The sequence below is a fragment of the Alosa sapidissima genome, chromosome 5 (assembly GCF_018492685.1).
Source record: "Alosa sapidissima isolate fAloSap1 chromosome 5, fAloSap1.pri, whole genome shotgun sequence".
NCBI classification, from domain to species: domain Eukaryota; kingdom Metazoa; phylum Chordata; class Actinopteri; order Clupeiformes; family Clupeidae; genus Alosa; species Alosa sapidissima.
The window spans coordinates 36618347-36643542 of record NC_055961.1 but is presented as its reverse complement, the minus strand read 5'-3'; the positions used below and the strand labels follow the sequence as shown (position 1 = coordinate 36643542).

Here is a 25196-nt window from a genome sequence, read left to right as displayed (position 1 = left end):
TGACCCTACAGAAATACTACACACACTTTACTATGGCTACTTATGGCTAACACACAAGTGATCAAGTATATCAGGCTATTCAATTGGGACACACATGCAAGGAATTTGAAACAGCAGGAAGGAACTATTCCTTTCAAGAGATACCAGGTCTGGCAGCATGACACAACTAAAAAACATTTTATTCACCGCTGCCAGTGGTTTGGGTCATACCTATTGTCTTGTCTTTGTTGACTTTCCATGACAGTGGTCCTTCGTGCACCAACTTCCTCTTGGTCAAGTCCAGATTCTACCCCGAGAACAATAACAGAGCACAGCAGATGTTAACGGACACACAGTGAAATGGTATTCTGGAAAGAGCCTGGTCTTAACTTGCGTCATCCCCATTTCCTCACCTTGAACTCGGAGATCATGGGATTCTCACTCTGCTTAAACGAGGATAGATCCAGCCGTCTCTGGTAGTCCTCCAGTCTCTGGGATGAATAAGGCAGACATGCAGTTATGATAAGACCAACTTACTAAGTAGTAGTAGTAGTAATAGTAGTAATAGTAGTAGTAATAATAATAGTATTAGTGGTAGTAGTGGTGGTAGTAGTAGTAGTAGTAGCAATAGTAGTAATAATAATAATAATAATAATAATAATAATAATAGTAGTAGTAGCCGTAGTAGTAGTAGCAGTTGTAATAGTCGTAATAGTAGCAGTAGTACTAGTGGTAGTAGTAGTAGTAGTAGTAGTAGTAGTAGTAGTAGTAGTAGTAGTAGTAGTAGTAGTAGTGGTAGTGGTGGTAGTGGTAGTAGTAATAATAATAGTAGGAGTAGTAGTAGTGGTGGTAGTAGTAATAATAATAATAATAATAATAATAATAGTAGTAGTAGTCGTAGTAGTAGTAGCAGTTGTAATAGTCGTAATAGTAGCAGTAGTACTAGTGGTAGTAGTAGTAGTAATAGTAGTAGTAGTAGTAGTAGTAGTAGTGGTAGTGGTGGTGGTGGTAGTGGTAGTAGTGGTAGTAGTAATAAAAATAGTAGGAGTAGTAGTAGTGGTGGTAGTAGTAATAATAATAGTAGGAGTAGTAGTAGTGGTGGTAGCAGTAATAATAATAGTAGGAGTAGTAGTAGTCATAGTAATAACCTGTTTGTTCTCGGCCTCCTTCACCGCCTGGTTGACGTGGTTCAGGATATTCCTGCAGCACTCGGCAGCTCTCTTGACTTTGTCCTTCTCCTCCAGGTCCTCTGTTTACCACACAGGCAACACAAGCGTAAGTAAGACCCAGCTTTGGATAAACACGCTAAGTGGGGTTTGTGTTTATTGTCACGTGTTAAACTAACAGGGCAAATATGGAGTGGTGTAAATATCAATAAGGATGGAAATGCTGACTCTGTGGTGCATAAGAACACGGAACATGGAACATATGTGGAGTGCTTTGCAACACTACGCTTTCACCCTTTATCAAACACAAACTGGCTACACCAGACATGACATATGAGCCGGACGTGATGCCGTATGCACCCTAGAGGTTTGAAAAAAAAGTGTCTCCATTCTGTGTGTAGTGTGGCCCTGCTGTTAGGAGCCGTGTGTGTGTGTGTGTGTGTGTGTGTGTGTGTGTGTGTGTGTGTGTGTGGGCAGTACCGCACCGGTGTTTCTGGCGATGTTCTCCAGCAGCAGAGGGTACTTGGTGAGCCGCATCATCTCCATGGGGATGATGTCTTTGAGCTGGAGCCGACGGCACAGCTGGTTACTCTCGGCCTCCTGTGGACGCAAAGCAGTCGCCCGGGTCACACACACCATCAAACAGCAACCAACAAACAGCATGTGGGGGCCACTGTGGCGTCACTGGCTGCAGTGACCACGGCGGAGCGGAGCTGGAGTCTGACCCCGGAGATCTCCCCATCCCACCCCATCTCTCTCTCCTACTCGCTTCCGGTCAGGCTCTCCACTGCCCCATCAATACAGGCAAACAAATATACTAAAAAAGGAAACACCATCTACTAATCATTCATGTCAGCGACCCTACAACCCACAACAATGATGAAGACAACCTGTCCTTCCATATTCAATTCCATTTATGGCCATTCAGGTCACCAGGTGCACCTTCAGTAAGGACTAAATGTAATCAAAAGAGACATTGATTGGTTGCAGCATCGGAATAACCTTTACTAACAAAAAACAAGTGCTTTTTACCAGATATGCCTCATAGAAGTTCTGAATAACAGGCAGGCTACACTAGGCAGAAAACGTCCGATTGCAGAGCGCACGCTACAATAATTAGCTTTCTCTTTCATCAGTGAAACTGGCCAGACGTGATCGCAGCGTGTACACTCAAAAATTAGATCAGTCTTCTAAAATATTTGTTACACTCCGCGAACGGAATGCTTGAGTTACGTGCCTGGTGTAGGCCGCCTGTAAGAGTCACAGGATGCGATTCTTCTTCTAACTTTAAAAGACTACAACTCCCACATCTCTACGCTGCTGTCCTCCAGGTGAGAATGGCTCCCTGCTCACCTGCATGAAGGAGGTGAAGCGCTGGTCTTTCTTCTGCCTGCTTTTGATGAGCTCCAGAGCAAAGGGCTGATTACTGCAGAAGGTGCCCACCGCCTGCTTGATCTTCTCCTCCTCCGTCCCACTGAACTGTGAAGAGAAGAGAGCGCCCAACATCATGACATGGATACATGCACTGATCAATGGGGAGAAATATTTAGTGATTATAAATACATTGAATAAAGTAACTCAAATGTACAGAAGACACATGGATATGCACATCTCTCATGTGAATGTATACTTTTGACAGGAACAAACAGGACTAGACATTGATCAGAGAGTCTTTCTCACCCATGTGAGCAGATCATCTCCAATCAAACTGATGACTGAACTTTCATTCTTTTTCCGGGTGGCCATCATCTGTTCTAATATGGAGGCTAGGAGACATGGAAAAAAAACCTTTTCAGACATTGGTTTTGGACATGGTGATAAAAAGACAACAAATGGGGCAGTACTGCAACAGAAGTGTGTGTTTTGTGCCATCAGTTCTAACCATACTTAATGGCATCTCAATCTATGAATGTCAGTGTTTCTAACACTCTGACTACTCTGTGTTTGCTATCATGTCCTGCTCTTCATACTCTCCCAAGCTCATTTAATGGCTAAATAACCAAATCTTCCTTCTTGATATACAGTACTTTACACATACACGTACAATACCACACACTTGCTCATTTCCACTCTATTGCTCACGCTGTTCATGGCAATCTAAAGTTACGCAGACTCAAGCCCCAGTAAAGGAGGACTTGGGTACCGTGTAGTTGGACGATTTCCTCTAGGTTGGTGAAGATGTGCTTGACGTCGCCTGGAGGGAGGATGCTTTCTCTGCTCAGCTTCTGATAGAACACGTTGTCAAGGACACGCAGCATACGCAGGTGAGTCCTCTCTGTATAGAACAGCTCTGCGCACACACACACACACAGACACACACACACACACAACACATTGTGTTAGATCACAAAGAAAACGCTCGTACTCTGACTATATATAGTACAAAATGAATATTCTGAAGTCACTGGTTCAGCTGTAATGGTAATGAATAATAAGATGCTTAAACAAGAAAAGTGATCTGAATAAAAAAAGATATTTATATTTAAACAAGAAAACAAGAAAAGTGATCTGAATAAAAAAAGATATTTATATTTAAAGTCCAAACATCACTTAGATGCACTGGGTTGGAAATCAAAGTGAATGAGGCGGTTTGATGCGCAAGACACGAGCACAGCACGGCACGCACCGTAAATGACTTCTTGCCGCTTGATTTCCTGAGAGGCGAGTCCCTGCAGGATCTCTCGGGGGACTGACATCTGCCAGTTGGAGGGGTCCTGCTCCAGCTCCACCTCACCACCCTGGTCATCCTCACTGTGGACCTCGCCCGAGCCAAGCGGGTCCATCCTGAAGGGACCACACAGCATTTAAAACACCAACAGCAACATCTGCAGCAGCAGCATCCACAGCTAGACTGGCAGGCTAATACTCCTACAAATAGTTTCCATACAATATGATACAAACTATTGAAGATGCAACTTACTTATCAACAACCCACAGCTGCACTGGCAAACATAGGGCTTAAAGACAGACAGATTTCTGTGTCTGAAGTGATTAGACATTTTTGAAGCCTTTATGTAATTATCTTGTCATAGTTCTGATGCAATGCCCAGGAACTTTCAACTCTGACATACAATATACCCCACTAGAAGCAACTCATACAATATGATAGATGTATTAATAAATATACTAATTACTTAACCACGCACATGTTTCATGGTTCATATTCATCAAACTTCCATGGCCAGGAAGCTGAGTGTTATAGTCTATAAAATGTAATCCAAATGTAACATTATTTTGAAAATAAATAAACATTGATAACTATCTAGATTACTATCTATGTTTTTGCTGTTCACAAAATATCTGTTCATGTTTCGTCCTACAGCGTCTTAAGACTGCGAGTGAGTTGCGGTAGAAACGCAGGGTGTGGTTGCTAATGGCCGAGAGTCCGAGGCGGGAGAGTGCGAGGAGGGAGAGCCTTACCTCCTGGCTGGCTTCGGCGTGCCTCCGTCCTGGGTCCTGTGTGCAGGAAATCACAGAAGGGTTAGAGTCTCATGCCAGATGGGTCTAATGAGCCCTCCTGACGGAGGACTTAAGCGGAGCAGTGGTCATGCAGTCAGCCAACAGAGAGAGCTCCGGCGACCTCTTAACTAGTGATCCACAGAACAGTCCCTCTCCAAATGAGGCCATTTAGAGAGTATACGAGTGGAAAACAAAGCAGGGACTCAGGATAAAGTGTGTGTGTGTGTGTGTGTATATGTATATATATATATATATATATATATATATATATATATATATATATATATATATATATATGTGTGTGTGTGTGTGTGTATGTGTGTATATGTATATATATATATATGTATGTGTGTGTGTGTGTGTGTGTGTGTGTGTGTGTGTGTGTGTGTGTGTGTGTGTGTGTGTGTGTGTGCGCTAACCACAGTGGCACGGGGAACATATTTAGCCCAGAGTTCTCAAAGCAATAACAGCAGCAGAGATTTCCCGATCTTAAGGACAAACTGTGTTGAAATGCCTGTGTCTCTCCAGCTAAAGAGAATCTGGTATAAAACATTAAAACAAGTGGTGTTAGTGTCAGCTAAAGTTGCTAACTACTTTTTTTTTTTTTCACACCTTCATTCCCCAAGCAAGCCCCACGCCCTGCAGCACCATCCAGTCTAAACTCTTCTATTGCAGGTATTCTAGCTTAAAGGTGAATACACATCTGTGGCACTCAGATCTAGCAGACAACAGTAACAAGTGGTTAAATGCAGTGAGGAACAGGTAGCCTAAAGCACAGGCAGGGTGAATGTGAATGTGAATGTGTCTCCAGGCCACGGAGTGGTCAGCAGCACGCCAGGCGTGTAGGTACCTGTCCGTCTCCGGCTCCTCCTCCTGCAGCTGCTCCAGGGCACAAGGGCCAAAGTCAAAGTGGGTGCTGGCGCCCGGCGTGGATCCGTCCTGGGGGTCACCGAGGTGAACGCCGTCCCCGAGTCTGGCCTGGGCCGAGGAGGGGGTGGAGCCTGCACAGATCAGAAAAGACTGCGTTAGAGACAAAAGAGGAGAGTTTCATGGAGAGTTTAACACTCACTGCACATCAAGTAACCTGCTCGCCTGCTGTTCCACAATAAACCCAGCTCTTCAGGTAAGCCTTACAGCCGCCGCCTTCTTTATGGCATGAGAAGAGCAGGGGAAGAACAAGGCTTACAGTTTGAAAAATAAATAAACAAACAAACTCATTCTGAATCATTGTAAGGAGAAACAGGCCCATTAGTTTTAGAAGGAAGACCATAGCAGAATGAAAACAGCAGCGGGACCATGTAACAAAGGGCATGTGGTCAGATCTCTGTGTGTATGTGTGTGTGGTGTGTGTGGTGTGTGTGTGTGTGTGTGTGTGTGTGTGTGTGTGTGTGTGGGTGGGAGGGGTGGGCAGTCAGGCTCAGGACATCAGGACAAAGAAAACAAAACCAGGGGACAACATCTCGGGGGAAAACTGAATAGGAGGAAGCATGAACCTTACCCAAGGGATAGTGAGAGAGAGAGAGAGAGAGAGAGAGAGAGAGAGAGAGAGAGAGAGAGAGAGGTAAAGGGAGGTATAGGGAGAGAGAGGGGGAGGGCCCATAGGTGGATGTTGAAGGGGGAACAGCTGCTCACCTGAGTCGGCGTCGCGGCTGGTTGCATCCGAGCCCTGTGCAGCGGGGGCACTGTGTGGCGGGGAGGTCATGATGGTGCTGACGTGTGTCGTGTCCGAGCCGTCACTGGACTGGCTGCTACGGAGGCGTCCTCCTCCCAACCCCGCTGGCGCTGACAACGGCGACGATGAGTCGGACTGGTCAGTAACGCTGAGCGCCGGCTGCGAGAGCTGCTTCTGAGGACGCTGCTTGTTCATCTCCATGGCTTTGCCGACTGAACGCCCCAACACACACACGCACGCACACACATGCACACGCGCACACACACACACGGACGTGCACACACACACAGAACAGACACAAACACACGGAGGAGAAATGATGGTGAGCGAAGGGGGGAAAAAAGGCAAAAGAGAGGCAAAGCAGGTCTGTGGTCAGTCACTCAGGGAGGAAGCTCAGAGCAATGCCCCTGTACAGCAATCTAGACATCAGAGGAAGCCAGGGGAGGAGCTGAGGGCTGGCCCCTGCCGGACACGCTCAACATATTAGCACACACTTGACTGGACAGCCATGCATATGCAGACAGAAAAAACCCGATACATGGCAAACAGTTGGAAATGACCGCACACAGGAAGAGAAACATTTCGCTGGCAGTTAGATGACAGGAGCTGCATTTTTTGTGCGACGTGCCTCTTAGAGACTAATGCTGAAAGAAGAGGAAGTGACTCTACAGTATTCCAGACGGCTACTTCCTTTACACGCCTGAAAATCCCCCCTCAAATTCAGAAGTAGTCACCTTCTACTCAAAGGGTGGGTGTGTAAAGTTTTTTAAAGTTTGCATGGCAGTTAATCTGTGAAAGTTCCAGTGCCAGAGTGCTTACTTGAGGGCGGGTCGATGCGACTGGGCCGTCTGGGAGGACCCAGGAAAGGGGGGAATCTGGCCTTCTTCACCTTCTCCTCACCTTCCTTCTCTGGCTTGATGCCCTTCACCTTTCAAAGGAGCACAACAAGCACTGTTACCACACAGTGCCCAGACAGGTCTGTCCCCAAGGTGCCATGGTGCTGTGTTCTTACAAGCTTCTCATATCACTAAACACAAGAGATTCATATGATGAGGTAATAACACACACACACACACACACACACACACACACACACACACACACACACACACACACACACACACACACACACACACACACACACACACAGAGAGAGAGAGAGACACACACACACACTCCATATTGAGGGCAGTGGGGGTGGCCTACTTTGATCTTGGGCAGGTTGAAGTTGATGCGTTTGGGTTTGGGCTCTAGGCCTCGCGGCTCCTTCACCTTCACCCCCAGGTGCTTCATGTAGGTGAGGATCACATACTGCATCGTGCTGCTGTAGGCCAACCCAAAACAGTCATCACATCATTACATCATCATCACAGTAGTCAGCTTACATTTACATTTTACATGTATTCATTTAACAGACACTTTTATCCAAAGTGACTTATAGAAAGAGAATAACATTCAAGCTATACATTCAGGTATAACAAGTGGACAACTAAAACAACAGCATTAAACATAACCCTGTCTAATATAAACTACACATGTGTCATTACTGCACTAATGATTAGAGATAAAGAGTTCCAAAACCTGATCTCTCTGTAACAAGTATATAACACAATTACATTGATTGGTGATGAATATTACAAACAATTATTTAGGCTGTATTTGTGCATTTACTTTACTCCCACAGCAAGATTCATCACAGATATGTCAGTACTATGAGAGCCAACCAGCAGAAGGAGCTAGTAGCATCCATATAGCCTAGTCAATCCAATACAAAAAGCAAAAAGCTACACAGAAGACAGATATGAATAAAAATGGCCAACATGAACACTAAAGCTATTCTTGTTGATTGTGTGCATGATGATGACTGTAAGGCCTTCTGATCTACCATCTGTGCAGACCATGCAACTCTACCCAATACTCTTCTGTGGGCGAGGCAGGGCATATGTCACACTTATGGTTCAATGGCTAGATTATGAACACTGAAACTAAAAACAAGTCTGCTTCTAAAGATAGTGTAGTGTTAGTATAGCTGACTGATTCACTGTCCATTTCATTGCTTCAAGGAGACAAAACAATTAGCTGCACACCTACAATGACCCATTTCACCAAAGATGAATCAGTTTAATAAATATACATCAACATAACAATAACATAACAAAAAATAACAAGACATCAGTTCATAAATCAATACTATACCGTAATTTCCCAACTATTAGCCACGGCTTATACATTGATTTTGCAAAATTTCTTCAGCTATGAGGTTAATACACGGGGGCAGTTAATGTGGTATTAATATGGTTGTTTCTTTTAACTTGCATAAAACACTGTACTGCGGCTTATACACTATGCGGCTAATAGACAGGAAATTACTATAATTACTTGTAAACATTTAGATTCATTAAAGTAAAGATGAAATGAAAATGGGTTTAATACAAGTGAAACTGAAATGGTTTCGTATGGCAATGTGTGCACAGTAGAATTTATATTAAAAAAAAAAACTGCTTACCACTTCTCCTCCTCTGTGGGCTGCGACGTCAATCTGAAACACAACACAAGCACACAAACAAGTCAGAGGCATTTCACTTCCATGGCATTAAAGTAAGGATGTGTCCCTACGGTCAAGAGATGGGCATTCTTCACATCTACCTTCACATCAAAGCAGAACATGTGAGAGCAATACCGACATGCTCCGACTCACATGATGAACACAAAACAACTGAAATACCCACAACTGAATACTGAGCTGGTGATGCTATCTGGACGGTGTGGGAACGAGTGTCAAAAGTCTATCAAACCATCTTAATCTCCAGTTAATCTGTCCAGTTTGTCATGTTTAGGCCTGGAAACATTCAGCACACAAGCCACCAGTGACCTGAAAATGCCCCCACCAAAATCCTGAGAGTGCATGTGTGCGTGTGTGTGTCTGAGAGTGAATGAGTGTGAGAGAAAGACAGTGTGATCGAGTGAGACAGAGAGAGAAAGAAGGACAGACAGACAGACAGACAGACAGAAAGACAGAAAGAAAGAAAGAAAGAAAGAAAGAAAGAAAGAAAGAGAAATGAAGAGATGTTTTGCATGATAAGACCCCATTTCAAAAGAGCCTAGTTAACATCTTCACTAATATACTATATCTTTTACCATCTCAACCCCGGGCCTATGTTTTAACACCCAAATATTAAGAGCCAATCACTATCTGGCCTGCAAACATAATGGGCTCTGCTTTGTAAACGCAACATGCAATATGAACACGCTTCCTGCTGCAGAAACCTTGCAGTGAGAACAGTATAGTATAGGTATATATACTCTTTTGATCCCGTGAGGGAAATTTGGTCTCTGCATTTTTCCCAATCCGTGAATTAGTGAAACACACACAGCACACAGTGTACACACAGTGAGGTGAAGCACACACTAATCCCGGCGCAGTGAGCTGCCTGCATTAACAGCGGCGCTCGGGGAGCAGTGAGGGGTTAGGTACCTTGCTCAAGGGCACTTCAGCCGTGCCTACTGGTCGGGGTTCGAACCGGCAACCCTCCGGTTACAGGTCCGAAGTGCTAACCAGTAGGCCACGGCTGCCCCCAACAAGCAGTGATACCAATATTTCCTCCTTTTTGACACATCGCAGGGCACAATCAAGCATCAATCGGTGGAGTACTTTATTTAGTAGTGCCTCTTAACACTTTAGAGGAACATGACAGATGCCGTCTTTAAATAACAGTGGGATGTTAATGGGGTTTTTGTCAAAGCACTGCAAAAAATGAATTCTAACCAAGTGTTATTGATCTTATATTAACATTAAAAAATCTATTTGGTATTGTTTCTAGTATGAAGAGACTTACCTAGCGCCTTCTCAAAAGATAATTTTGACTTAATTTAAGAAGACATTAACTTATCTTGATATAAGATTAATAACACTTGGTTAGATTTTGTTAGATAAGCAGTTTTTGCAGTGAGCATCATGGAAATGTATGACATTAAAAGAATTCAATTAGTGGCCACTGCCCCAGCCATGCCTGCGTGCAACATCATGCCAACAGTATTAGATTAGCAACGTAGTGTCTAGTATTTCCTTAGCCTTAGTTTGTGCCTGGTGGTACTAACACATTGTTTGTCTCATAGCAAATCGTACAAATAAGAGCAAGAAATTAATTAATAACAAGAAACCTGTGCTGGTTGGCCACAGTCCTGCTAGACAGAAACAAACTATGGGAAACAACTGGGAGCATCTGCCTCTGCTGTGGGATCCACCACCATGTCAAACTAACACAAAAAATAAACAAAATGACCAGAAAAACAGTGTAGGCAGCCATACAGTAGTGGGGGCTTATTCGTGTGTGTGTGTGTGTGTGTGTGTGTGTGTGTTGGGAACCTGCGGTTCCTCTTGTACTGAGCAGGATTACCATTGCAACAACACATCATCAGTAGGGTAAAACTAACCTGTCTCATGGCTGTGCCATGGCTGGTTGATACTGAAATTCTGTCCAACAAACAAAAAGCCTACATTGACCGTCAAGGCATGAATGAGCATGTTTTTTGCTTAAAGACCGCCATTGACGATTTCAAGCATGAATCTGCTAAACTATACATTGTCTTTCTTGACTTCAGAGATGCCTTTGGCACTTTGCCTCACAGTCATGATTGATGCATTGGAAGAGATACAGCTCCCTAAAATCTATGTGGATATAATAAAAGATGTATACAGTGATTCCTTCTTACAAGTAATCTGTGGAAAAGACCTCACCAGACCAATACCACTTGAAGTAGGAATTAAAACTGGCTGTCCATGGAGTGCTGTAAATTTCATTATTGCATTAAATACATGGCTAAAATGGCTCTGTGCACATGCCCCGTCCCAAGTCCTGTCACCTAACCCAGTCCAGGGCTATGCTGATGACGTGGCCATCGCATCCCGAGATGAAGGGCTGATTAACAACATGCTGTCATGCACTGATAGATTCCTTTCATGCTCTGGCCTACAAGTAAAACACAGCAAATGTGCAGTTTTTTATGAGAGGAGAAGTGGTGGCAATCGCTGGTATAGATCAAAAACTGACCAGCCCCCCTCTTTTCACATCCTAGACCAGCCAATCAGAGTATACTCCAGACACGAGACCTATAACTACCTGGGCCATAAATTTAACATCGCTGGAGAATGGAATCAACAAGTGAATGACATGGCACATCAGTTTATGACCAGACTGGATCTCATCCACGCAGCACCTCTGCGTGTAACTTTTAAACTACAAGCAATACGAGACATAGCATTTTCTAAAATTCAACACCTTTTTGCAAATGTCCATATTCCACAGAAAGTACTGCGTGAAATGGACAACAAAACTGTAAATATGGTTAGGAAATGGCTGTGTCTTAATACACATTCCACCAGATGTTTTATCTTCCAGAAAAAAACGTTCCAAACTGCATGTGGGAGTATACCGCCACAAGACAGTCTCACCTCACCAACATGCTGAATTGTGACGACACCAGCGTGAGGCAAATGGCTTTCTTTAAAAGAAAGCCCAATGGAAAGCTTGATGGACAAGCACAGGGTTTTGGCGTGTCATCTGACTGGCCAGACCTAAATGACCTATGCCAGAGAACAGGCACTGAATTGAAGTGGACTTCCCATCTCCAACCTGTGGAGGTCTCTGATGCAGTTGTGGAGGATCCATCTGTTGTTGTGGAAGCCAGGCTGCACCATAACAGCATGCTCCAGCCTAGAACCTCCAGCATTGTTCACCTGCTCCAGCCTAGAACATCCAGGCAGACTCTCCTGTCTATTCAGAGAGCCCAAAATATGGAGTACTGGTCCAGTCTAAAGCTACAGGGAAAGTTGGCCAAACTGCCCTTTGCGGACCACTCTGCATCACACACCATCTATAGCAATGCCAACATCAGTGAGGAGATCCTTATTTTCTGTATAAAAGCACGTCTACAGGTTCTTCCCACCAAATACAACCTTTCACTGTGGTTTCCTTCCATCCATTTACCCCTCTGCATGCTGCATGACCCCCCTCAACACCTGGAGTCAGTAGCCCACATTATGAACAGTTGCACATCACTTAAAGGACTGTATATTGCCAGACACAACAGACTTGTGGATCTCATTGCTGCTCAGATTCCCTGTGTGGCTGATGAAAAGCTCTATAAAAACACTACTGTACAGTCTGATTAGTTTAACTCACCTGCAAACACTTTTGTAGGAATACCAAATACACCAGATATTGTTGTCATATCTCAGCATTCCAGAACAGTTAAGCTATTTGAAGTAGCATGTGCATTTGATCTGTTTATGGAGGACTCTTACCTTTCTAAGACTGTAAAATATCCATCATTAATATCTACCATTGAAAACCTTGGCTACAGATGCCAGCTTATTGTGCTAGTGTTTGGTAGTCTACGGCATGTACACAGTCTGGCGACCCCGGGACTTTGTATTGGGGGGCTATTGAAAACAAGAGCCAGTTGGTAAAGTACTGCTCAATTTCAGCCATTCTAGGAAGCATGTTTATTTGGAAAAGGAGATGTTTTCTGTACCCCTGAGATTGTATTGTCATACATAACAATGTGCTGATGTGGTTTAATCTGTTTGATCATTCAAAACATTTAATTCCTAATGAAACTTTACTTGTAATGTGGAATTGAATAAAGTACGTAAAATGTGTGTGTGTGTTTGGAGGCTACTCACAGCACTTCCTCGATCTTGGAGATGATGTGTTCAGCACAGGAGCGCTCCCTCTCCAGCGCAACGCGGTTCCTCCCAGTCTCTGCGTCCAGGCGCGTCAGCTCAGCCTCGCCCAGCGTCAGGCCCATACTGCGCTTCTGCCTGTCGGTCCAAAACACACACACACACTCTCTTTACAAAGCTGAATGTCTGCTCAGTCAAGTCAAGTTGAAAGCAACCAGGCATCACACTGTGTTCATGTTCTCTGTAGACCTACAATATGTCTAGGGGTTCTGTCAGTGTGTGTGGACACTAGGGGTTCTGTGAGTGTGTGTGTTTAGGGGTTGTGTGAGTGTGTGTGTGTTTAGGGGTTGTGTGAGTGTGTGTGTTTAGGGGTTGTGTGAGTGTGTGTGTGTTTAGGGGTTGTGTGAGTGTGTGTGTGTTTAGGGGTTGTGTGAGTGTGTGTGTGTTTAGGGGTTGTGTGACTGTGTGTGTTTAGGGGTTGTGTGAGTGTGTGTGTGTGTGTGTTTAGGGGTTGTGTGAGTGTGTGTGTTTAGGGGTTGTGTGAGTGTGTGTGTGTTTAGGGGTTCTGTGAGTGTGTGTGTTTAGGGGTTGTGTGAGTGTGTGTGTTTACCTGAAGTCTTCCAGGTTCTTCTGAATGTCTGTCAGGAGGGTGTCCTGAAGCAGCTGCACGTACTGCCTGTGAGTCTCCTCTGGGAGCAGTTCTGCTCTCCTTTTTTCTGAACACACACACACACACACACACACACACACACACACACACACACACTTACTAACTATGCTATGCACTGGGGGCTCACATAAAAATGAATTCATCAAATGATTTGCATGCATTTATTGACTGCAGCAATCAACGGCAATGCTACTGTTCCATTGTGAGTGCATCAAGGGGCAAAGTTGCGAACACTTACCAAGTTCAGCTGAGATGGACTCAGGCACAGCTACCTTTAGGTTCTGTGTATCCAAACACAAAAAAAGAAATCTCACAAAAACACATGACTGGTGTTGCGATCATGTCTGCTAGGTACATCGTAGAGACGCTATAAAACACAATCCCTTCAATGGGTTTCATCAGGTCCCTTTCGACAAGTGTATACAATCAAGCATACACTTGTGAATGCAAACTGCATGGTGCTTGATTAATACACCTGTGGAAAGGGACCTGATGAAACCCATGAATAGGTCTGTTGGCCATTACACTTCGCAAATTGAATTGCTTTGGAATGTATTTGCTGGCTGATAATTTTGGTAATGCACCATCAACATTACTTCTGAGATAAACTCACCGCTGTTCGGTCCATGAAATAAGTGTGCAGGTCCGTGAAAATCCGTCGTGTCTCTTTGGGGTTGGTCTGCTTGTACAGGTCAGCATAGAGGTAGCACAGCTAAACAGGACAGAAGAGAGGACAGGAGAGATGTCAGTATAGAGGTAGCACAGCTAAACAGGACAGGAGGGAGGTCAGCATAGAGGTAGCACAGCTAAACAGGACAGGAGGGAGGTCAGCCTAGAGGTAGCACAGCTAAACAGGACAGGAGGGAGGCCAGCCTAGAGGTAGCACAGCTAAACAGGACAGGAGGGAGGTCAGCATAGAGGTAGCACAGCTAAACAGGACAGGAGAGAGGTCAGTATGGGGTTAGCACAGCTAAACAGGAGGACAGAAGAGAGGTCAGCATGGCACCAGAAGTGATTTTGCAGCAGTAATGGTGTATTTCAAATAAGAGAAAGAAATGTGTATTTCCGAGTAACAGAGGGTTCTGGTTACAGGTGGAACTATCAAGGGCTCACATCACCTTTCCAGAAACTAGAGATTATTAAAATGAGTTCACTCAAAAGATTTTTTTTTCAAATTAGTGAATACATTTTTTGTCAATGTGGTGGTATACAAATTGTATGTGTCAAATGTTGTGAGTTATAACTGAACTGATGGTCTCTTTCAGCCGCACTTTCTAACACTTTGGGTGCCTTTACAAGGGCTATATAAATGTGTTGTTGTTGCTGCTGTACTGACCAGTGGCGCAGGGTCGAACTGGGAGACCACGTGATGGAGAAAGGCAGCCAGGTGCGCAGGTCGAGACTTCAGGAGCTCCATGCTCTGAAAACAGCTGCACTGCCCATTAATCTGCCCAGCACAACAGAAAGAAAGGGCAGTGTAAGGCAACGGCTGCTGGACTACACATTTGACCATTGCATACAATACACAGACAGGGCTTAAAGATTAGGACTTAGATTTCTCATCCTGAAGTCAACAATAAACTTAAATAAAGGATAGCAGTCAGTTATTTTTAAACTTTTTATAATCACCCCATGGACATTTCGGGCAAGACACCCTTCTTCAGCGTGATATGGCGATTTCACCTTTGACACCCGATAAGGGGTATTAAAGTAGTATCTATTCGCCCTTTGACCCCACACACTCATCCTGAAGTCATCATCAATTCTCAAAAGTGTTATAAATAATGATCTATTTTTAAATCTTAAAAAGCCCGGCCCATGCCTGACCTTTAGGGTGGACGTTGGGTAGACTGACCAAAAGCTGGACTCCGAACTCACCTGGTCCTGTTCAGTATCGCCGAAGTAGTCATCCTCGGCACCGATGATCTGAGGGGGTTGGCGTGACATGGGGCTGCCGAGACTAGACTGTGAGTCCTGCGAGAGAGAGAGATAGAGAGAGAGAAAGAAAGAAAGAAGAGAGAGAGAGAAAGAAAGAAAGAAAGAAAGAAAGAAAGAAAGAGAGAGAGGGAGGAAGAGAAAGAGAAACACACAACCTGCGTCATTTTTCTCTGATTTGCTATGGTTATGGTATTTTGCAGACGCTTTTGTCCAAAGTGACAAAGTGCCTCTAACCATCACATTAGTTGATTTTAAAAGGCAACGTGAAGTCATGGTGTTTGTGGACAGGCCGGTGGAGAAGCTGGCCGAACTCACCAGCTCTGGCGGGTCCTCCGTGTCTGGCGAGGGGCAGGAGGTCAGGCTGCCCCGGGGAGTGGTCTTTGGACTGTGGCAGGGGGTCTCTCTTTGGCACGGACTATCTGGGAGGGCAGCGTTTGGGTACGGAGAGGCCTGCAGAATAAAACACACACACACACATTAAGTAAACACAAATGCAAACACACAGACGTTATTGATAGAATTCTCTCTGGGTCATTAGCGACTAGCGATTAGCGACTGCTACATGAATAAATGAAATAGAAATGTAAATGTCATTCTTGTAAGCGCTGGTGTGTTGGGTGTGGCAGAGTAGAGTAGAGTAGAGTAGAGTAGAGTAGAGTAGAGTAGAGTAGAGCGGAGAAGCCCTTACAGGAGGCGCAGTGCTGTTGGGCCAGGAGCCGTCGGGGGCTGAGTCAGTGGCCCAGGACAGAGGCTGCTCACTCTCGCCACCGCCCACCTCGTCCACGTCAGCCTCCGACAGCTGAGATGATACCCCACCATCCTGACAGAATAAGCACAAGGCTTCAATGAATGAACACACGCACACACACACACGCACATGCACGCGCACACACACACACACACACTGTGTTTCACAAGCACAGATCCTAGCTCATCTCAACGTTTATGCACTACAAGCATAAAAGAATTACAAGACTCATCACTTTCTACCACAACTTTAGCAAATGTTCTCCTCCAGTAACACCACTTTGTTCACAAGGATCTAAAAATACCAAAGGGAACCATTACAAAATGCCTACTTTTACCACCACGTGTGTGTGTTTGTGTGTGTGTGTGTAGTATGTGCATGTAAGAAAAAAGAAAAAGAGGCATGTGTATGTATGTGTGTATGCATGTATGTGTGTGTGTATGCATGTGTGTGTGAGGTAAGTGCTTTCTGTGTGTCTCTGTGTCTCTCTCTGCGTCTCTCTCTCTGTGTCAATTCAATTCAATTAAAAAATAAATAGGTAAAATAAAATAAAATGTAGTGTATGATGCAGTGTGTGTGTGTGTGTGTGTGTGTGTGTGCACGCGTGTTTGTCTGTGTGTGTATTTATTTGTCGATATAGGTCTCTCATTGTCCCTCAGATTGTGGCATTTTGATACATATTGGGCAGCAAGATATGCTTAATCTCCTTCTCCTAATAGTATCTTTAATTTTGATATGTCATTAAGTTCATTAAAATTAGGAATTTCTGAGTTAAATTTGTTGAGGAAAAGGTTTCTTGTGTGTGTCTCTCTCTGTGCGTCTCTGTGTGTCTGTGTCTCTGTGTCTGTGTGTGTGTGTGTGTGTGTGTGTGTGTGTGTGTACGCACCTGTGCAGCTGCTGTAGCCTTGCTCAGCTGTCCCTGGAGCAGTGTAATGTGCTTCTTGGCTTCCTGGATCTCCTTCAGTAGTTTGGGAGAGGGGTTCCTGCTGCACTCCTCCTTCATGGCCTGCAGTGGACGAGAGGTCAGGATACACACCACCGACTGAGCCGCATATGCGCTACTGTTACAACACCCAAGGATACTCCAGACTGTGTGTGTGTGCTGAATCAGCCACCAGAAGTGAAGTAAGTGTGTGTGTGTGTGTGTGTGAGAGTGTGTGTGTGTGAGAGTGAGAGTGAGAGAGAGAGAGAGAGAGAGAGAGAGAGAGAGAGAGAGAGAGAGAGAGAGAGTGTGTGTGTGTGTGTGTGTGTGTGTGAGTGAGTGAGTGAGTGAGTGAGTGAGTGTGTGTGTGTGTGTGTGTGAACACACACACACACACACACACACACACACACACACACACACAAAGACTTTCGATGAGTAGCTATGGAGATCAACAAGCACAAACAACAACAAAACAACACACATCTGCTTGATAAAGTCCCCCCTGGGAGTCTCCCTGTCCAAGCCCAGTCAATGGGCAGATTGCGCACCATTAGCACAGGAAGCACACTTGCCTGGTGATTCTGCTGCTGTTTTGTCAGCATCTTCTGCAGGTGCAGGATATCCACCTTCTGGTTGTACGCTGTGCTGTTCTCCTCCTAGGAGAAAACATGGAGTCACTGAGTAAGAAGGCTCGGAACACAAAACATTACATGGCCATCCTATTGTCAAGATGTCAGATATCATGCAGTGACCCTAAAATCATTCCTATTCAATATAGCACTTTGTATATGTGGGACACACACTGAAAGTTCAGAGGGGAAAGGATGATTCAGCGGGTAATATGGTGCATGAGGCACATGTTCTCTCACCCAGGCAGGAAGGGGGGAGGTGATGCGGTCGGAGGGGCTGGAGGAGGTGGAGGAGCGCTCCCCTGTGGTGGGGCCGGGGGAGTGCGGGGAGGAGAGGGAGAGGGACCCCGAGTCACCCTCACCCTCGGACAGTGGGATCTGAGGCAGCCCTGGAGGCCGGCCGAGCACCGTGAGGGCCACATAGGAGCCCGCTGCAGACGGAGAAAGAGAGAGAAGGAGGGAGGGAGGGAGAGAGAGAGAGGAAGGGGGGATGAGAGAGAGAGGGAGGGAGGGAGGGGGGAGAAAGAGAAAGAGGGAGGAAGGGAGAAAGAATGAGAGAATGAGAGAGGTAGGGAGGGGGGATGAGAGAGAGAGAGGGGGGGGGGAGGGAGGGAGGGAGAGAGAATGAGAGAGAGAAAAAAGGGGGGGGTCAATGGTGCATCACTGAAGAGATTATCTGACCCATGTGATGAAAAGTGATATTTTACTCACATTTTATCAACTTAACAACTTCCACATGGTTTGAATGTGTTACTAATGTTCCATTGACCTAGAAAAGGGGGGGAAATATATTAGTCATAAGTGTTAAGATTTAAACAATCAATGAAAACAATGTATCAGAATACAGGAGGCCCAATGCAATTGAAAATTGGAAACTGCAGTTCTGCCTCTTGCCAGTAGATGACATAATGCCATCTAAACAGATGACCAGTGGGACAGACAGCCCCTTATCTGGTGGTTCCTAACCTGTGTTATGGCTACACACAGATGACCGGTATCAGATCAGGCTCATTAAAGATGGACACAGGAACATCAACGGCAAACATTCTAGCATGCTTCTTGATCCATCTAGCCATGGTGTGTGGTATGCGACTCCATGTTATAGACCCTTTCAAGAGAGTTCCATTATCAGCATCATAGTTGGCCCCACAAGACTTCCTTTTTAACATTCCATATGTTATCTTAATGCAGAGGAAGTAGATTGGGGCCCAAATAGAACGTTCAAGCATTGTTTTTGTTTTTATTGTTGAAAGGGTCTATACGGCAGTGTGCTAGTTGTCTGAAGTGTTTAATATCAGATTCCAGATTCCGTCATCAGTATGCAAACGCACACACCTTTATGATCCTGTCTCCTGTCTGCACACCAGCTCGCATGGCAGCTCCATCTGCAGGACAGGAGGGAAAAGGAAATAAAGAATAAGGGAGGGGGGGGGGGGTGTGGGGGGGGGGGGGGGGCAGAGTGTGGAACGGCGAGCGACAGGAGGGAGAGTGGAAAGGAAACATAGCCTCACCTTCTTTGACGAGCTGCACAAACACTGGGTTGTCTCCGCTGACGGTCAGGCCGAAGCCATTCTCATCTCTCTGAATGATGACACAACGCTGAACAAGCCCTGGGTAGGGAGCAGAGGAGAAAGACAAGGGAGGCGGGGGGGGGGGGGGGGGGGGAGTGAAAGAAATAAAGAAAGATAGAAAGAAGAAAGAAGGAAAGAAAGGAAGAACAGAAGAAATAGAGGGGAGGGGTGCAGGCAACAGGTGTTGAGAGGAAGAGATGCGAGCGGGAGGAGGTGAATGGGGGGATGAGGGAGAGAGAGAGAGAGAGAGTCACATGATTACCCTTTATGAAGAGTCGGATAAAAGGATGAGCTTGGCAAGCACAGACGCCACCATCTCAGGGCAAAATGTGCTTGAGTCTGCAGTGCATGTTCGGGTCAACGGAAGGCCGCCAGACAAAGTGACTTCCAAGGTGGAGGACTTGGAATACAGACATCCAGCCACGCTGGACGCTGGTGGCTCGGACTGGCTGCGTCCAGTCTCACAAACAGAGATTCAGCTGAGATACTCGTCTCTCTCACGAGAGAGAGAGAAAACCCTGGAGAGACATCAGAATCATGTCGTAACAGTTGCACGACAGGCAAAAGTGTCAACTGTCCACACATCCACTAGGACTGTACGTCTCTCGACTGCTCAGCTACAGTGGACAGCACACAGGGATAAAGTTGGACATTACAGCATGATATGCAGACGGACACTCATGAGCATGGGGGGTGAGGAGTGGCCTGCTGGCGTTGAGCTCAGTGGGAATCAGTGTGTGTGTTACCAAACTGTGCTCACATGCTCTCAGAACAAGCCCATTCAAATGAAGCTGCTTGTGATTGTGAACGGCTTATTAAAGCAAAGGCAAAACGGGAACGCTCACGGCACCCTTCAGTACAGAGTAGCCATCATAAAAAAGAAGGATAAGCAATAGGAGAAGTCATTAGCCCCAGACCATCAATTGCATGCTATAGCCTACATCGTACTGTGCAAATCGACTTCCTTACTATTCAAACATTATGCTCCTGGGCTTGACAGCTTGACCATATTTACTAGGGCTGACAGATATTAGCAAGTCTGGATAATGAACAACCTGATGCAGAACTAAAAGACAGTGCCTAATTAACTCTGCAGAAATAAAAGACAGTGCCTAATTAACTCCACTCATCTAATGGTAGTGGGACTTTTTTTAAAAGTAGTTCTACACTTTTCAAGTCATTTGCCAACGACTTCCCTCCAAAATGTCACTTCCCTTTTCCTCTTTTATACCAACAGCTGCATGCATGTTGATTTTTGAATGCTCACAGCTATATTTGCATGGGCAAATTGATAAATAATGCTCTCTCGTTAAATAGAAGCTGTTATGGCGGTAGCAGTGAGGTCCTCAATCCAGAGAAGGAAAAAACAGGTTATATAGAGCAAACACCCTCTAACCAGGAAACTGTTAACAACACATGGTGAGTCTAAAGAGTTAATTCCAGGCCAAATGAAAGATTTTGTATGTGTGTGTGTGTGTGTGCGCGTGTGTAAGGAATGGAGCAATGTGTTGGGTAGTCGGAGAGACCGCGCACAAACACACACACGGGCAGGCAGAGGAGGAGGAAGCCACAGCAGCACCAACACCAGCGTCAGCGTCAGCTTACCACAGGACTCGGGCTTTCCGTCGGCTACAACACAGCTGCTGCTGCTGCTACTGCTGCTGAGGCTGCTGTTCTGCACCAGCGCGTCTGCCAGCAGAACACACCCCGGACACAGCAGCCAGAAGAGAGAGGGAACAAATGAACAAGGAGGGGAAAAAACACAAGAAAAAAAAAAGGAAGATGTCTATGGAGACGTTCAACATTAAAAGTATACGTCAGTACAAATGTATCATTTGGTTTCAAACTTTGTCAACTGGATTGTAGCCATTTTTAACAATGTTGTGTGGTGGTATCTAGTGATGACTTTCTCACCCAAGCCTATTTCTAATAGCAATTATCATACTAACTTGCCATTTCCAACCACAACATCTCCCATCATGGGGAGGAATGACATGGCAATTTTCTAGTGGTGACTGTCCCAATTCTGGCTAATCAGTTGCAGGCATAGGAGACTGTTTATGCATCAAATAAAACATGCAGGGTAAAATGCAAGAAATTAATGAAAACAGCTCAAGTGTACTCACTAATAATCCAGCTAAAAGCACTGACGTCCATATAGGACACAAGCAGAGATACATACACAGTGGGAGCATAGACACGGATAGTGTTTCTTTCATCCTCCAAAGATTAGAAGTGATATTTCTGATCTAACAGACATACTCTCAAGGAGCCATGATGGTTATGACTCAGCTCTCCACTGATAAAGGCAGAGCTCCGACAAGACAGACTCTGAGGACTACACTAAAGATTTACACTTCAAACCCAGTACACATAAGTCCCCCCCCCCCCCCCCCCCCCCCCCCGCCCCCCCGCCCCCCCGCCCCCTGCCATATCGGATAAGACCCTCTGGTGGGATTTGACTAAATAAGACGCCGCCGTGGCACCTGTCCTTCAATCAAATCAAATCCACGTACCCCTGCCCTCTCCCACCCCCACATGGGAGCTCAGTACTAACCCTCCCCTGGCGTCACCCCTATCCAGTGGCACAAGCGCTGGCATGTCTGTGAGAGCGATAAGCTGCAAGCATCCTTTTTACAATAGCACGCCATGTCAATCATCGTGAAGAGGGCACTCGAGTAAACAGTCTGGCTCTGAGACCCAGGCGCATACGCACTTACAGGCCGCCGGTCTCACTGCTCAGCGCAACAACAGGCCGGCTAAGGGCAGTGACACTGCTATGATGAGGGCCGCACAGTGTTTATGAAATCACAAAACTGGCAGCGGCACAGGAAACTCAATGGGTGGCGAGATTGCGGGTAATTGAGTCGTTTTGACGGCAGAGGCCACTGTAGGTAGTTGAAGGTGTATTTTTTTTACTGCAGCCTACATGACTTTACATCAATATTTCAGAAAGAAGTGTGAGGAAAAGTGGGATAAGACAGAACTGAATCTGAATAAAGCCAACTTGGCTCCGCTACACTACTATGAGAGCAAAGGAAGAGATAGAAGCCAACTTGGCTGTGCTACAATACTATGGCAACAAAGTAAGAGATATAAGGCTTTGGGCCGACACAGTGACTTGAGACATTTAAAGTTGGTTTGAGCCCCATGAATCACTCGTGGGCTATTGCTTTGTGTGTGCTGGTGTGTTATTGTGTGAGTTTTGTATGCACTGTGGCTTATTACCTGTGGGATCAAACTCATTGGAGGAGGAGACAGCTGGCTTGTCGCTCTTTGACTTCTTGTCTGGGGGATGGTCCTTGCCGAGAATACTTCCTGTCCTACACACACACACACACACACACACACACACACACACACACACACACACACACACACACACACACACACACACACACACACACACACACACACACAGGCAGACACAGGCAGATACAGACACACACCTCTTAATTTAATATTAATCTAAGTGACATGTACAACACATGCATTCATCCTCTCATTTTTCCCACACTGGGGAGCTCTTTCACAAGGCACATGTGGACAGCAGGAAGTGTTGGAGAGCCCCTCTCACCTGGTAGTTTTTTTGGGAAACCTGCAAGAAAGGAAATGGGAAAGAATGAGGCAGAATCCCAGTGACAATCCATCAACACTCCAAAAAGCAGGTCAAAAACACCCCTTCCAGTTCCCACTCCTAGGTGACACTTCATCATTTTCAGTTCATTTTCCCATGTGGCACCCACAAGCACACACCACGCACCGTTAGGAAACCCATGATTATCTATTGTTCTCCCACGACGTTCGCTGTGATCCACCAAGATAAAAACACTGCTGGAGTGTTCATTCTCCATGAGCCGAGCCCACCTGTGAGATGACTTTTCCCACAACCTCCTGACACCCACAACCTCCTGACTCCTATCAAAGGAGCTTCTGCCATCAGCCTCTTCTGTAACCCAGGATTAGGGATGTGACTCACAGGCCACACAGGAGATGAAGCAGTCTCTAAACAATACAATAAAATACAAAACAATACAAGGACCACTCTCTATATAGATTGAGCCCTTTCAGTATTACTCAAACTAATTAGGTTATTAAATTATTAAGAACTAGAACTGCTCCCATTAAAACTTTATTTGTTGTAAACTTTATTTGTTGTAGTAAGATGATTTGTGCATAGCCTAAAATCCACTATCTGTATCGGGAAGGTAAACAGTTGTGTAGCCTATATGAAGTAACACCCACTTCAGTCATCATACTATCAGTGATTCAATTAGTGTTTGGCAATACTCCTCCACCCCTAATCACCTAATCACTACACAGTCTCCACATCTACCTATCGCTAGCTATAGTCCTCATATATTGAACAAACACATCATCTCTTTGGTCTACATGCCCGGGCGTTCTGTGCTAGCAGTCCTATCTGCTCTTATTAGAGGCCTCTATACTGCACTCCAACCTTAAGTGAGTCGCTGTACAGAAATAGCACAGACTCTCTGCCCCCCAACCCCCCCCCCCCCCGCTCCTTCCGCGGGTGCTTTTTGTTTTTGCTGCTGTTCCTTCCCCTCAACAATGAGCCCTGCGTTGGGAACAATGGCACTCACGTCAGAGCCCACAGCTACACAGCGGCATTGTGGGACTGATTCCCGGAAACAGAGAGGGCTTCTGGCAGGGCTCCCATTTCCTGAATGTGTGAATGGGGGGGGGGCAAGGGTTACGGGGGGGGGGGGGGGGGGGGTGCTGGAAAGGGGTGGGGGTCTTAAGGAAATGCAGGGGGCAGGATTTGGCTAGTCTCAAGCTCGCTCATCGCTCTCTCTCCCTGACTGAGAACTTCTATTTCAGCTTTCCGTGGTCAACAATCCCAGAGCCTAAACATTCCAAAAGGCCGTCACACAATGGCAAGCTTTCCAGCCACGGCACAGACAAGAACCCTTCTCTGACTCATGCAGTCTCCTTTTTATCAAAAGGATGCATCGTCCTATTTCCACAACATTACCACAACACACAGCACTTAAGCTGCTTAATGCAGAAATAATATAGATTTGTCAGTGTGGTGCTGCAGCCCAAATCAGTAGATGAAAGAGCAGTGTTGTTCAGGATTCAGGATCAGGATTTTATCTCTTTGAGGCGTGAGAGCAGTTTTGCATTAGACCCATAGAGGCAGCCATGTATGAACTGTAAATGTTTTCTCTCTCAAGCCAGAAAATAGTCTAACTAGTCTGCTTTTGCAACGAAGACAGTGTCTACCTCACTCTGGGAGCAAAGAATCTCTGCTGATATTTGGTCCTTGAAATGTAGTCACTTGGAAATGGGCTGAGGGTTAGGTAGGAAATGACTGAGAACTGGGCAGTTAAAAATAGCCGCTTTGGTCCAGAAAATGACAATGACAGCTCAACAAAGCATACAGACACAAAGGTCTCACAGGACATTCCCTTTTTCCATAAGGCAGAGGGGCCTATTTTAACAAAAAGAAGCTGGATCTGTCTGTCATTTTCCCAGCATACCAGCACTGGCCAAAGAATCCCATTTTCACCTCTTCTTTGCCAGGCCTGGGCACCATGTGCACCATCAGGATTAAAGAATAGACTGATTGCAGGAGACACTCCTGTTGAATGGGACCACAAATGTGGAAAATGACATAGTTGAGTAAAAGGATTAATAAAGCAAAAAAAAAAGCCTCCATAAACCGGTTCACCATCAACAAGTTTCGGTTTGGCAGAGTGCTTAGCACACAATCTGCTTACCGCAGTAATT

General features: G+C 45.5%; 1 protein-coding gene across 2 annotated transcripts in view; it reads right to left on the bottom strand.

Moving 5' to 3' along the window:
* Positions 1 to 25196, bottom strand: part of arhgef12b (Rho guanine nucleotide exchange factor (GEF) 12b) — a 50318-nt gene that overhangs the window by 6082 nt on the left and 19040 nt on the right. Inside the window, exons 2-32 of one of the 2 annotated variants that reach the window (XM_042091276.1) lie at positions 23020 to 23040; positions 22671 to 22765; positions 21048 to 21131; positions 19383 to 19481; positions 19207 to 19256; positions 18583 to 18640; positions 18112 to 18302; positions 17815 to 17898; positions 17204 to 17323; positions 16258 to 16389; positions 15885 to 16019; positions 15510 to 15605; positions 14968 to 15078; positions 14245 to 14343; positions 13870 to 13912; positions 13572 to 13677; positions 12962 to 13099; positions 8783 to 8815; positions 7483 to 7600; positions 7096 to 7204; positions 6237 to 6488; positions 5455 to 5605; positions 4566 to 4601; positions 3772 to 3929; positions 3289 to 3435; positions 2826 to 2911; positions 2499 to 2624; positions 1631 to 1745; positions 1128 to 1228; positions 393 to 470; positions 211 to 286 (exon numbers count right to left, since the gene is read on the bottom strand). In XM_042091276.1, coding sequence (XP_041947210.1) covers positions 211 to 286; positions 393 to 470; positions 1128 to 1228; positions 1631 to 1745; positions 2499 to 2624; positions 2826 to 2911; positions 3289 to 3435; positions 3772 to 3929; positions 4566 to 4601; positions 5455 to 5605; positions 6237 to 6488; positions 7096 to 7204; positions 7483 to 7600; positions 8783 to 8815; positions 12962 to 13099; positions 13572 to 13677; positions 13870 to 13912; positions 14245 to 14343; positions 14968 to 15078; positions 15510 to 15605; positions 15885 to 16019; positions 16258 to 16389; positions 17204 to 17323; positions 17815 to 17898; positions 18112 to 18302; positions 18583 to 18640; positions 19207 to 19256; positions 19383 to 19481; positions 21048 to 21131; positions 22671 to 22765; positions 23020 to 23040 — 3248 coding nt within the window. The remainder of the gene's footprint in view (positions 1 to 210; positions 287 to 392; positions 471 to 1127; positions 1229 to 1630; positions 1746 to 2498; positions 2625 to 2825; positions 2912 to 3288; positions 3436 to 3771; positions 3930 to 4565; positions 4602 to 5454; positions 5606 to 6236; positions 6489 to 7095; positions 7205 to 7482; positions 7601 to 8782; positions 8816 to 12961; positions 13100 to 13571; positions 13678 to 13869; positions 13913 to 14244; positions 14344 to 14967; positions 15079 to 15509; positions 15606 to 15884; positions 16020 to 16257; positions 16390 to 17203; positions 17324 to 17814; positions 17899 to 18111; positions 18303 to 18582; positions 18641 to 19206; positions 19257 to 19382; positions 19482 to 21047; positions 21132 to 22670; positions 22766 to 23019; positions 23041 to 25196) is intronic. The other variant, XM_042091277.1, reaches the window with a different exon arrangement.